We start from the raw sequence: 14,455 nt of genomic DNA on the forward strand, positions 1-14,455 counted from the left end.
TAGTTGCGATGCACGGGCTCTAGAGCATGTGGGCTCAGTAGTTGCAGCACACGGGCTCTCTAGTTGTGGCACGCGGGCTCCAGAGCACACGGGCTCAGTAGTTGCGGCGCGCGGGCTTTCTAGTTGTGGTGCGTGGGCTCTAGAGCATGTGGGCTTAGTTGCCCTGTGGCATGTGAGATCTTAGTTCCCTGACCAGAGATTGAACTCACATCCCCTGCATTGGAAGGCAGATTCTTAACCACTGGACCACCAGGGAAGTCCCATTCAAGATTTCTTTTTCCTTGCTGATCTTCTATTTAGTTGTTCTATACATTATTGAAAATGGTACATTAAAGTCTCCAACTGTCATTGTTGAATTGTCTGTTTTTCCTTTCAGTTTTGTTAGGTTTTGCTTCCTGTATTTTGAGGCTCTCTTTTAAGTGCATTTATTTATGTTTATAATTATATCTTCCATACCAACTGACTCCTTTATCACTATAAAATGTTCTTTTTAATCTCTATTAACAATTTTTGTTAAAGTCTATATTGTTTGATGTTAACATAGCCACACCAGTTTTCTTTTGGGTACTATTTTCATTGTATGTATTTGTCTATCCTTTTACATTCAATATATTTGTGTCTTTGAATCTAAAATATTTATGTATCTTGTAGATAACATACAATTGGATCATGTTTATTTTTTAATCCATTCTTCCTGTCTCTGCCTTTTGATTGGAATGCTTAACCCATTTACATTTGTTGTAATTACCAATAAGAGGATTTACACCTGCCATTTTGCTATTTGTTTTATATCTTATGTATGTTTCCATAATTTCCTGTTTCATTTCACATCTTATAATTTCTTCGTTGAAAACTGGACAATTTAAATAATGTAGCAAGTCTGGAAATCAGATTCCCTTCTCCCTGCCCACATCCCCAGGGTTTGTTGTTGTTTCATTTTTGTTGTTGATATTTGTTTGTTTAGTGACTTTCCTGGACTAATTCTTTAATGTCTGCGTTTTTTGTTGTGTGCAGCCCCTGAAGTTTTCATTCAGTTAGCTTAATGATCAGCTTAATAACTAGACAGAGATTTCCTTAAACACTTTAAATCAATGAGTCTTCCACTTCACTAAGTGTCTCTGTGTGGGGTTGGGGCTCACCTTCAGTGCTTCAGCAGTCTACGTTGCTGCCTTAGCCTTCACTTCTTGCTTGCATAGAGCCTCAAAGTCAGCCAGAGGCGACAGATTAGGCTTCTTAGGTCTTTCCTGGGGATGTGTACAGCCCTGCACACATATGTGGCCTTCTAGATTCCTAGGAATATGTCAGAGCTTTTCAAAGCCCCAAGTGTGTGTCTCATTACCCAGATTTTTCTTTTAAGTGTTTTGGCCACTCTCTTGTTTGTCCCAACTGATATGATTGCTTCATGCAGCTGGGATGTTAAATTATTATGGCTGATTTTTTCAACAACTGCACTAGGGATAAGGCTTTTCTCACTTAGTGAACTCTGAGTCCGGTCAATTAAGCCCTCTGAATGGGGCTTTCCCAGGTTGCTGCCAAACAGATCAAACAGTAACAATTCTCTTGGGATGGCACTTTTTGGGGAGCTCCAAAACCATTTTGTCCCTTCTAGTGACTGCTAGGGTGCTGGTTTTTACTACTACCATGGTTCTACAGCTGCTTATTTTCAAGGATACCTTGAAGATAGGGAGAGAGAGGGGATGGGAATGGGGAAAGTTAAAACACAATAAAGCTCACTTTTCCTACTGAGATTCAACCATTTTTCTTAAATAACACTTCTTATTGTTGCAAGCCTTTCATTAACCAGTCTTTGTGACTGTTCTCATTGCTTTCATGGAGGAGCACATTTTTGGAGGTACTTACTCTGCTAGCCCTAAAGTGCTTCTCTTGTCAATGCGTTCTTAACATCCAGGAAAGCAAGTTCTTACAGTCAAGTGCTCAGGGGTCATGCCCCAAAGATTGAGAACGATGGACTCTGGTGGATGCCATTTCTGCTGGACCCCCTGTGCTTTGGTCGTTAGGCACTGGGCTGAGTGGGTATAGTGCATCTCTTCTACCCAGTTTTGGACTGGCCTGTGAAAGTGCCCAGACTTCACTCTAATGCAGCCCTCTAAGAGAAAAGCAGCTCACAAAGGGAACCAGAGTCTCACCTACTGGTTCCATCCATTCTCATGGTCTAGAGATCAGGAGAGCCCTGTTGAGGAAATGTATGCTGCAGTGGTAGAGGTGTGGTGTCTCACATCAGATTTTCCTCTCGGACCAGGAATTCCTGCTGAAGATTTTCTGTGTGTTCCGGAACCTGATGAAGATGAGTGTCTTTCCTCGGGACTGGATGGTGATGAGACTTCTCACAAGCAAGTGAGTGTGGAAGGGCCCTGCACCAGCATCCACAGAACTGTTCCCAGACTAAGGAGAGTGTGTATATGTGTGAGAAGAAGCAAGTCAGAAATCAAGGTCGAAGCCGTGGGGACAGAGAGGAGAGGGCAAATGTGAAAATGTCTGGAGGCACAATCAGCAGGACTTGGCCATTTACCAAAGTTCAAGGAGAAGAAATAGTCAAAGACAGTTTAAAACTGGAATCTAAGTGCCTGGCAGACGATGTCATGGTAAGGATAGAAAGGGAACTTTTAAGAATGAGAAATATAATACCCAGAGAAGGGCTCCTCCTTGAGGAGGGCCTGTTCATTGGCCTCTGTTGCTCTGTAGTTTCAGGCAGTATCCCAAGGCCTCCTCTTGATTTGATTTGTGTTGTCTGCCAGACACTGCTTGCCTCCCACGACTAGTGCTAATTACCCACCTGAGACCTGGCTGTGAGGCTCTCTCTGACCACTTCTAATGCTGGCCACAGAATTCACTCTAAGGCTGACCCCAAATTGTCTGCCCCATTCATATTTCTACCCTGTGCTTCTAACTGACAAACCAGACAAGTAATGTGGGTGGTAAGGTGCTTGCTTGTGGGAGAAGGCCGCTTGGCCTCCCCTCTCTAGTCTACTGCCCGCTCCCTCTGATCTGCCTTTTATGTTGACATTATGCAGTGTGGTGAAATTATTTATGTTAGATGTATTACCAAGGTGTCAGCATGGTCTTTCTACTTTGTACCTTTTATAGCACTCTTTTTTCTTTTTTCAAAACTGCAAACATTTTATACAGAACAGAGGAAGGGTTTTAAACAGAGTTGCACAGATATTTCCTTAAATAGTGGATTTTCCATTTGACCCCCTCTTGCTTCTCTTAGCTCTAGTCAGGGCACTTCAGGCTCTCCAGCCCATTCTGCAGGAGCAGCCTCTTCTTTCAAAGCTTTTACTTTTCAAATTTGTTTGCTGGTGACTAGTCTCTCTAATGCACTGTTTTTGCCTTGCCCCTCTTCTGCACCAAGGCTTCAGTGGTCATTGTTAGATATAAGCTCCTTTGCCAGGCATCCAACACCCTCTGTAATCAAACCCTTACCTGCCTGTCCCACTTCACTTTCTCCCTCCCTTGACCTGTGCCCTCGGTTCTAACAAATCAGCCTCCCATTGCCCCTTAAATGTGCCCAGGTGAAAATTGAAAGTGATATTCTAGATCAAAGGCTGAAATCAAATGACTTATACATGAAAATAATAGTATATGATAAAAGTAGAGGTTTAATAACTATAAACCCCTATTATCAAGTAAAATAATAGAATGCTACTCTAAGTCCTCTGGTGGTCATAATATATGTTCATTATCCAAGGTCCCCAAAATACTAGAATCACTCTTTGAACTGGAAGAAACCTTGAAGAACCATTAAACCTCACTCCCCTCCTTTTATAGGCAGGGAAACTGGGGCCCAGAGAGAAGTAGTACCAAGGCCAGGTAATGGCAGAGCTAGGTCTAGAACCGACTGGTGGGGCATTTCTCCAAGCTGGGTTTTTTGTGGGGTTTGTGCCATCTCTCTCTCTCCTTTAAAGTCACATCTTACATGAGAGCTAGTTGTACTCAAGAAGTTTGCACACGGGCCATAGACCATTGATGCTAAGCTATAGGATGCCATCGTTAGTCTTTTAACTCTGCCAACACCTTGTTCCCTTACTACAGTATTATAGTCACTACAGTCCAGTACCTGTCTTCTGCACTGCACAAGAATTTCACAGAGACAGACTTCGACTTTAAGGTAGGAGCTCCTAAAATCCATCACTGTCTTTGTAATAACCCTAGAAAGCCAGAAACCAAGCTCACTGTTTTGTTTTTGTTTTACTTAAAACAACCATTTTATTTTGCTCACAAGTTTGCAGGTCAGGAATTTGAGAAGGATTCAGCTACGTGTCTGCTAAGTGGCTGGGGGCTTTCTTAATATGTTCATAGTATCAAACAGTTTCCAAGCTTGATAGTAATTAGAGTATGACCTAGAAGACCCCTGTTGGAGGTGTTGGGAGCCAGACATCCATGAGTTTGTTTTCTAGTCCAGAATCAACACTACTGGTTTCAGGGAAGTCAAGAAAGGGGGGGAAAAGTCCCGTTTGCAAAGATATTTTTAAAGAAATCAAGATCTTAACACTGTAAAATGAATTCTGTGCTACATGCATATATTTAGAATCTCTCCTTGCAAGGTTAAGGACTCAGGCTTTCACATATTTCCTCTTTCTCTCTCTCTCTGTCTAGGTGTGGAATTCTTATTTTAGCCTGGCAGTTCTGTTCATAAATCAGCCAAGCCTTCAGCTAGAAATCATTACTTCCACCAAGAGGAAGAAGATTCTAGATAAGTAAGACATATGTCTCTTATTCATCTTCCTACCATGTGCCCAGATGGGGTTATGTTTCCATAAGGGGCTCCTTAAGAAGTCCACATGGTTCTCACTGAGGTAGCCTCCCAAGGAGCCAAGTATAAGAATTCAGTTGAGAGCCAAAAGACTTAGTATTTTGGGAAGCTTTAGAAACAGTGCTGAAGTACTGGCCTCCTGGGGTTTGTAGCCCCGTCTTCCTGAACCTTCTCCCACTAATAGCTGGTTCCTGTGTTCTATTCCCAGGTATGGGGACATGCGTGTGATGATGGCTTATGAACTGTTCAGCATGTGGCAGAATTTGGGTAGGTCTTTTCTCCATATTTTTCCCTTACACATATTGCATAGCCAAATAAAAAGTGACAAGACTAATTACGTCCCCCAGGTTTTGTGAATGTTAATTCAGACCCAAGAGATCTTTACATATCTTTAACATAACACCTCAGATGGATGGTATAGTGTAGCACATGTGCACAAAGCCCTTGGCAGGGAGAGTTAAGCTGAGAAATAAGACCCCAGTAATACATATGCACAATCCCTTTTTTGAGAACCAAAGTCAAAAGGAAAAGAAGATGAGGCTCTAAGACTATAAGATCCTCTGTGCTCTTCATGTCCCAGTCCAGATGATACAGGCTCACAAGCATAGATCTTGGAGATAGTCAGCACATGATCAAGGGCAGCTATTCATTTTAATAAAGATTGAAACACTTCTTGGGTCTCTGGTATTCAGGCATCCAGACGAGGTTCCTGCTGCCAATTGCGTGTAAGAAAGGAATTGCAGCCTCTAGGTGAGATTGATTTTCATCTCCTTTCTTTTGACAGCTTCTCTTTACAGCTTCTCTAATATCCGCTGGTTTGGATCTCAAATTGTCAGTTTTTGGTAGAATCCTTGGATTGCCCTGGTGACTAGGTGGGCCATCCTCTGATACCGTAAGCTTCTTAGTGGCCTGTCAGGATGCTAGAGAAGCTGCTGCTCTTCTTCCTAGTGAAGGCTGCTTTCAACTAAGCTCATGGCTCTGAAGTCTTAGAAATGATGGCCATAAAATCTTATAGTTCTCCATTAACCATCCCAGTCACAACTCTAGAGGCAGCAGGCAAGGTGCAAGGCATTCCTGCCAGCACTAGGGCCTTCCGTCCATGAGTGGGGATGCGTTTCCCCAAACCAGCTTTCTAGCTTCAGTACTCTTACTCCCTGCATCCAGCATGGTCCAGGTATAGATTTTAACCCCGAAGATGACTCTGAAATTCCCAGGAACACATGGGACTAGCAACTGTACCAAATACCAAGATTGGAATATGCAGAATCTGCCTCAGAGCTAACAGTTGCTCTTTAAATAGGCTTTTAACATGGAAGAAATCAAAAAACATGTCAAATTTGCCTGATAAAGCCATTCCTGCCTCATTGTTTTGGGTGGAAATGACATTTTCTAGTTCTCAAGAACTGATTTTACTTGACCATAACAGTCACTGCACAGGCCCACAGTTTGTCTCCTTAGTCTCTGAAGTACTGAAAGCAGAGCTCTGGAAGATGGTTCACTCGCTTTACCATTACAAGGAAAAGTTCGCCCACGGTCTTCAAGACTGGCCCTGGCTTCTGGGAACATGCCCAAATGACAAGCTAGTCACAGGGAGAGTCACCACACACTTCCCATGGAAAGGCCTCATTAAGAAAAATGAGGGATCAGCCAAGCTGGTCTGAATAAATGTAATGCTACCATCAAAAATGCAGTGTGAAAAAAAAAAAATGCAGTGTGAAGACAAGGGGTGGGGGTTGGAGGGTGCACAGAGAGTCTCTCAGCCAGTCTGTCAGGGTAGGGCTGTGCAGGAGGCTCCTGCTAACTCAGGAGGGGGCTCTTGGGCACACTTGAGCACAGGCAGTGAAGAGGCCCATGGATTTCAGATCACTAGTGGCTGGACCTGGGACTGAACATCCTTATCACTTAAATGCCTCTGGGCTAGAGGCAGAAACCCCAGGGATAGTGCATTGTGTTTAAGTAGAAATAGATGAATTTTCCTTGCTAAATAAACACTATGAACAGATTATCTGAAACTATTACAGTGTACTCAGAAATTCTATTCTGTCTAGAGTAGTGAACTCTGTTCCTTGACCTCAGAATGATTTTCAGATAGTTTGTAGAACCTCCCAGTAAATTCTTTGGAAAGAATTTGTGCCTGTTGAATGTTTGTTTTAACTGTACTGGGCCAGTTTAATCCATGAACTCTAAAAAGCCAAAAGAAGCGGGTATCTCATAAATCTATAGGGGAGAGCTTGCTATGCTCTCAGATGCTTCCAGTGAAGATCAAATCATGTGTTGTGGCCCCACTTGGGAAGCTTCTATGGAAGGAGCAAAGCAAGCATAAACTAATATCTGTTGGGTTTTGTTGTTCAGGTGAACATAAGATCCACTTTATTCCGGGAATGATTGGTCCTTTTCTGGGTGTGACACTGGTCCCACAGCCAGAAGTGCGGAATATCATGATTCCCATCTTTCATGACATGATGGACTGGGAGCAAAGGAAAAATGGCAACTTCAAACAGGTAAGACAACACCTGGCAGTGTTAAGGGTGCTCTCCCCTGGAATGGACCCCTTTTGCCCAGGCACGTGATCCAGATGCCTGGCTATAGTTCCAGTGGAAGTGGGCTGTAACTTGGCCATCTTGAGTCCTGTTCAAGGGTTTCCTTTACTTACTGGCCAGAATTGATTTGTGGATTTTCTTCATGAAGTTAGAGGCCAGAAAAGAATCAGAGGAAAGGAATTGAACATCATGTGAAAGGAACTTTCTGATCAAGGAGAGAATGACTGAGACTGTAACCTCCCAGCTTCATTCAGGAGGAGGTCCTGGGAGTGTTGTCTCTTCTCTCTGGAGGTTCCCCAGTGTGTGTGGTCTGGGCATTTCTAAGGCTAAAGCCCAGACCAGGTGACTTCTCATAGCCTAGAATTTCACAGACTCCTGCACAGAGGGGTGGGTCCATGAGGTGTAAGCCCTTGGCTTCTGACTGAGTGACTTCAGGTTGTCCCTCTGTGCAGTTCTTCTGCCACCCCTAAGGTGGAGGAGATGGCCCCTGCCCTTTTATCTAGAGCTCCAGGGAATAGGATTAGGAACAATAGGTAGAAAACAGTGGTAGAAAAGCCAATTTTAGCTAACAAAAGAAATAATTTGCTAGCAACAAGTTATTTGCTGTAAGCTGGCCTGCTTTCAGAGATGGGGATTTCCTCTTTGCTGGTGGTTCTCAGACAGAAGCTCCCTGTAGGCCTCGAGGAGAAATTCCTACTTTGGCTTGGGGGCTATAACCAGTTCCCCACTAAGCTCCCTCCCAACCCTGTGATTCTGGGATGAACCAGCGCTCGCAGAGTGAGTGACTGTAACAGTGAGGAACAGACCAGGCAAGCAGTAATTTTTAAATTTTTATTTATTTTTAAATTTACAAAGAGTAAAATTCAGTCTTTGGGATTTCCAACTCTGTAAATTTTGGTAAACACATAAAGTCATGTAACCACTACCACAGTCAAGATTTTTTTAATTCCTAAAAATTCCATCTTGCTGCCCCTTTGTAGTCAAACCCTTCCCTTCCCTTTAACCCATGGCAGCCATTGATCTATTCTCCTTCACTATAAGTGTGCCTTTTCCAGAATGTCATGTAAAGGGAATCATGTAGACTGTAGCCTTTTGAGACTGACTTCTTTCACTTAACATAATGCCTTTGAGAGATGCATCCATTTTGTTAAATGTATCAGTTTTTCTCTTGCTGAGTAGTATGCCATTGCAGTTTATTCATTCACCATTTGAAAGACATTTGGGTTATTTACACTTTTTGGTGATTATGAATAAAGCTTCTGAAAAACTTTTCTTTACAGGTTTTGTATGAATATAAACTTTCATTTTTCTTAGGTAAATACCTAGGAGTAGGATTGTTGGGTATTGTGGTAAATGTATATTTAACTTTATAAGCTATCAAACTGTTTTCCAAAGTGACTATACCATTTTGAAATCCCTACAGCAGCGTATGAAAGTTCCAGTTGATCCACATACTCATCAGAATTTGATATTATCTCTTTGTTTATTTTAACCATTCTAGTAGGTGTGTAGTTGTATATCACTGTGGTTTTAATTTTCACTTCCCTAATGACTAATGATGCCAAACGTCTTTTAATGTGCTTATCTGCCATCTTTGTATCTTCTTTGGTGAAATGATTTTATTCAAAACGTGTGTTCATTTTTAATTAGGCTGTTTGTTTTCTTATTGTTGAGTTTTTAGGGTTCTTTATATATTCTGAACATAAGTCCTTTGTTGAATATATGGTTTACCAATATTTTCTCTTAGCTTGTCTTTTCATTTACTAAACAATGTCTTTCACAGAACAAAAGTTTTTAATTATTATGCTGTCCAATTGATCATTATTTTTCTTGTATGGATCGTGCTTTTGGGATCATATCTGAGAACTCTTTGCCTAACCCGGGACCATAAAATTTTTCTCTTTTGTTTCTTCTAGAAGTTTTATAATTCTACATTTAGATCTATGATCTGTTTTGAGGTAATGTTTGTATAGGTGTGAAGTATGGGTCAAGGCTTTTTATTTTTCCTTTTTACATGTGGATGTCCAGCACATTTTGTTGAAAAGACTGTATTCTTTGTTGAAAATCAGTTGACCATATGCATGTGGTTCTCTTCCTGGACTCACTAGTCTTTCCATTGATCTATATGTCTAATCTGTCACCATACCACGTAGTCTTTATTATGGTAGCTTTATAGTCTTAAAATCAGGTTGTGTGAATCCTCCGACTTTGTTCTTTTTTTTTCAATATTGTATTAGCTATTCCAATTCCTTTTCTTATAAATCTTAGAATCAGCATGTCAGTATCTATAAAAATTCCTGCTGGGATTTTGATTGGGATTGCATTGTAATCTATAGATCAAATTGGGAAAATTGATATCTTAATAGTACTTAATGAATACTTCTAGTCCTTGAAGACAGTATATCTCTCCATTTATTTAGGTGTTCTTTGATTTCTTTCATTAATGTTTTGTAGTTTCAGCATACAGATCTTGCACATGTTGTTAGATTTATATGTAAATATTTTCTGATTTTTTTGGTGCTATTATAAATTATTCTGATTTAAAATTTTTAATTTTCAGTTTGTTGCTATTATGTAGAAATACAATTGCTTTGTACATTAACATTGTATCCTCCACCCTTGCTAAACTCACTTATTAGTTCTAGAAGCTTTTTTGTAGATTCCTTGTGATTTTATATTTAGATAATCCTATCACCTGTGAAAAGACACAGTTTTATTTCTTCCTTTCTAATCTGTAAGCCTCTTATTTCTTTTTCTTGCCTCATTGCACTGGCTAGGGCCTCTGGTCTGATGTTAAATAAGAGTGATAAAAGTAGACATCCTTGCCTTGTTCTTAATCTTAGGAGAGAGCATTCAGTGTTTCACTGAAGTATGATGCTAGTTCTAGGTTTTTCATAGATGCTCTCTATCTTGAGTAAATAGTATTTAAGATAAGAATCCATTTTTAGAGTGTGCAGCTCTTTTGCCTTCAGAACTTCAGGAAATAATAACTTCAAACAGAAAAGAACTGTTGCTTTTCTATGTTGCCACAACATGTGCCTTCTAATTGTGCAAAATGCACAACTGCCTGATGAGAGAACCTGGTTACCAAGAAGTAGATGACATTGTGGAACTGCACCATGGGTCACCTGAGTTTACTAAAAGAAGAGCTGGGCTGTACTTAACCATCACTAACACTGAATAAGGAAGGTTAGCTTTGTGGAAGACTAAGTTGGAGCTCATTTGGCTCACACTTCAAGACTCAGCTGATGGGTAGCATTCTTTCCTCCAATAAGACTGTCATGAATAACTGATATCCAGCAAGCCATGTAAACCTCGTTGTCCCTGGTTAAAAAAATCTTGCTGCTGCTTCCCTTTGCCATTACATATTTTAAAAGAGTAGTCTACTCTTTTCATCCCCACATTTCCACTTCCCACCCTCCTATCAGTTCAGTCTAATGTATATTGTGCACCCACTTTTGTTGACATTGCTCTCTCGAATAACCTTCTAATCATTAAAATCCAATTGACTTTTTTTTTTTTTTTTTTTTTTTTATGGCTGTGTTGGGTCTTCGTTTCTGTGCGAGGGCTTTCTCTAGTTGTGGCAAGCGGGGGCCTCTCTTCATCGCGGTGCGCGGGCCTCTCACTATTGCGGCCTCTCTTGTTGCGGAGCACAGGCTCCAGACGCGCAGGCTCAGTAATTGTGGCTCACGGGCCCAGTTGCTCCGCGGCATGTGGGATCTTCCCAGACCAGGGCTCGAACCCGTGTCCCCTGCATTGGCAGGCAGACTCTCAACCACTGCGCCACCAGGGAAGCCCCCAGTTGACTTTTTGGTCTTGGTTCTAGTTGTGCTTTCCACAGCTTTGGCTCTATTAACTCCTCCCCTACTTCTTACCACCTACTATAAATACTTCTTCTAATTATAAAAACAGTACTTATTTAATGTAGAAAAATTAAAAATGCAAGTAAGCTATAGTGAAAAGATTTAACTCATAATTGTACTGTTAGTAACTTGTGGGGGAGAGGGGCTGGACATGTCTTTTTCAGACTTTTTTTCCCAATGCATAGAGTTTTTTAAGTTAAAAAATGGAATCATTGTGTACGTTGGTTTTTTTGGAACCATTGTGTATACTGGGTTTTAATCTCCCTTTTTTAGTAGCACCTTGTCATCACTATCCTTCATGTCAGTTAATGCTCCTCTGCACCACACTGTCAGTTTAGAGGCTACGTGGTATTCCACTGCATAGCTTGGACCACAGTGTATTTAATCAGACTCCTAGGTTTTGTGGGGCTTTTGGTTTTTTTGTTTGTTTTTTGGCGGTGCCCTGCAGCTTGAGGGATATTAGTTTCCCAACCAGGGATCAAACCGGGGCCAATGGCAGTGAAAGCACCAAGTCTGCCAACTCCTAACCACTGGACCACCAGGGAATTCCCAGTCTCATAGTTTTAGGAACTTAGGTTCATTCCAAATTTTTGCTGTTAATATTACAAAAAACATATCCATTTTAAGTTACTTTCTTAGGTAAATCTCTCACCTGTAATTGATGGATCAAAGAGCAAAAACATTTCTTAAGTTTTTACAGCACTATGTCTCTCCAACAACCTCTGTTGTCTGTAGACTACTCAGACCCCAAGCCACTTTCTGTGTGTGCCCCATCCAAGCACTGCACATGCTGAGCTGTGTCAGCTGTTATCCCTGCCTCCTCTACCAGATGATGAGTTATTGGGACCAGGACCATTTCTTGTGCTTTTATTTCTTAGAACCCATGCCTGAGACATGGTGGGTTCATGAAGATGAAAATCAAAACTAACATTCATTGAGCACTTCCCAAGAGCTAGGGCACAGTGACACTGAAGAGGAATGTTAACCACCATTACCATTTCACAAATGCAGAAGTTTAGCCTTAGGTAAATATTTTGTACAGAAGTAGGCAGCTGGTTATGTCACAGGACAAATGTTTGTTGAATGAATAACAAGGTGTCACTTCAGGAATATTGGTTTTATAAAATAAAAGTAACTCCGCAGACCTGAAATCATCAGTATTACCAGTTACGACATGATATATCTGAAGAACTTAGCATTTTGTTTAACTTAGAGACATTGATTTTGCATACATTGATCTTCAGTGTCCTGTTTTGGATATCTCAATTTTTCTTAATAACGTCTTCCTTTATCAGCACTGCAGGGAGTGAGGAAGTAATGTCCCTGAATCCTTCCATCACCAGCTCCTTTGCCTAATACAGAAGTTCTAACACTTGAATAAGCATCATAACAACCCGGAGGGCTTATTAAAACACAGATTGCTGCCCCCCAACCCCTGAGTTTTTAATCCAGTGGAGCCTGAGAATTTGTATTTCTAACAAGATTTCTGGTGACTTGATGCTGTTGGCCCAGGGACCCATTTTGAGAACTCCAGGGAACTGCTGCACCCACATTTGCACTGTTGTACTCTCTGCTGCTCCAGGTCCCTTCCCCACCTTTGCCCTGTTCTGGAAAGCACAACCTGTACCTGCGTGTGTGATGAGAGATCCCAACCTGACTTTACATGACCCCAGGCAAGTCCCTGCTGGTGCCTTTTCTCCACACGGAGAAAGGCAGATGGCCTCGATCCCTAAGGACCCCTGATCTCAGACTTTGTATTTCCTCTGGAAAGTATATTCAAGCAGCTGACTGATTAGGCCAAACATAAATGTACAACAGTCTCCATCCTGGCCATACCAGACCACTATAAAAGGGCCATATTTATTCATCCATTCTCATTTTCTGCTGATAGGGTTTCAGAAACCGTTAACTGCCTTTGATGAATTTCCTAATTCAATTATTTTTTTAATACTTCACCATCTTAGGACTCTGGCCCTATGTGGAGTGAGAAAATGCTTTTGTTATAGCTCATTATTAAATGCAGCCATGCCACTTTTGTTTATATAAAAATCTGTATAAATAATTGCACAATACCACATTTTAAAGGCTAATGAACAGTTTAAAAGATTTTTATCTCACATCACTTACAACTAATTTCTCACCTCAGAGTATATGCATTGAGGCCTGTTAGAGAAGTGGCTTAACACTGTTGAATGCCTTGCAGATTAGTGGGGTAGGAATGAATGCAGTATTGCTCCGTATGGTTTAAGAATCCAATAACAAGTGCAGGGGGCCCCAGTGACGAGGCAGCGGCAGGGGCAGCAGCTCCAAGGGCTTTAGGTCCTGTGAGGACAAAGAATAGAGCCTTTTATCCTGAAGGGGACTCTTTGAAGGAAACACATCTCCCTCAGCCCAGACTAATGCCAGTCATTAAAGTGAGGACCAGCCCCCCAAAGCAAGCTTTCTTTGTGACTGGCTGATAGAGGGTAAAGTTCTAACCAAATGTATTTTATACATACAAATTCCTTTGAATGAACATTTTTTAAGAAAGAAAAACACTTGACAAAGGCCTCTTTTGGATCCGAAATACTTCTCTCACCAGAGAGTCCTTGCCTTTTGCCCCTAGGGAAAAGAGTATCTGAGACGTATGTGTAAGTTCCAACTCATTTAAACCACTAGAGTGGGAGCCCTTCCTGATTGGGGAGGCAGGGTGGTTTCTCAGTGCTGTAGATGAGATCCTGCCTTCTCTAGGATTTATTTGGTGCAAGGAAAAAATCAGGAAGCAGTTCCCCACCATCCTCACCTATCACAGGGGCTGGATTTCCCATCCTTCCTCTGAGGTCAGTTTGGGTTTACAAAATCTCTGCTTCCCTCTAGGTGGAGGCCGAGCTGATTGACAAGCTGGACAGCATGGTGTCAGAAGGGAAAGGCGATGAGAGCTACAGGGAGCTCTTCGGCCTGCTGTAAGCTGCTTCAGCCCCAAGCACCTCACGTTGGGGGAGGGGGTGAAGTGGGCTAATGAAGGGTAGGGGTGCAACCTGCGCTGGGCAGGCTTCAGAGGGTGGGTATCAGAAGAGACCAGGGTTGTTCCTGGTGGTAGCAGTGCTCACCTTCTGTCAACAAGAAAGTGACATCATGACAGCAAGCTCTCTCAGGGATTGCCATAGTTGACTAAAGATGTAGGGACAGGTGATAACTCTGAGCTCCTGGATTTGCTTATAGGAAAAGGATCATCATATATCTTCATACCATGTACTGTATCTAGTTGGGCAAACAGTTCATGGGGACTCAATGAGGGC

The 14,455-nt window shown here is 41.7% G+C and overlaps 1 protein-coding gene across 1 annotated transcript in view; it reads left to right on the forward strand.

The window, feature by feature from the left end:
- Positions 1 to 14,455, forward strand: part of DOCK3 (dedicator of cytokinesis 3) — a 362,194-nt gene that overhangs the window by 308,805 nt on the left and 38,934 nt on the right. Inside the window, exons 27-32 of the mRNA XM_061197475.1 lie at positions 2,261 to 2,355; positions 4,054 to 4,129; positions 4,618 to 4,718; positions 4,983 to 5,041; positions 7,127 to 7,275; positions 14,034 to 14,119. Of these exons, the coding sequence (XP_061053458.1) occupies positions 2,261 to 2,355; positions 4,054 to 4,129; positions 4,618 to 4,718; positions 4,983 to 5,041; positions 7,127 to 7,275; positions 14,034 to 14,119 (566 nt within the window). The remainder of the gene's footprint in view (positions 1 to 2,260; positions 2,356 to 4,053; positions 4,130 to 4,617; positions 4,719 to 4,982; positions 5,042 to 7,126; positions 7,276 to 14,033; positions 14,120 to 14,455) is intronic.

Source organism: Eubalaena glacialis, chromosome 7 (assembly GCF_028564815.1).
Source record: "Eubalaena glacialis isolate mEubGla1 chromosome 7, mEubGla1.1.hap2.+ XY, whole genome shotgun sequence".
NCBI classification, from domain to species: domain Eukaryota; kingdom Metazoa; phylum Chordata; class Mammalia; order Artiodactyla; family Balaenidae; genus Eubalaena; species Eubalaena glacialis.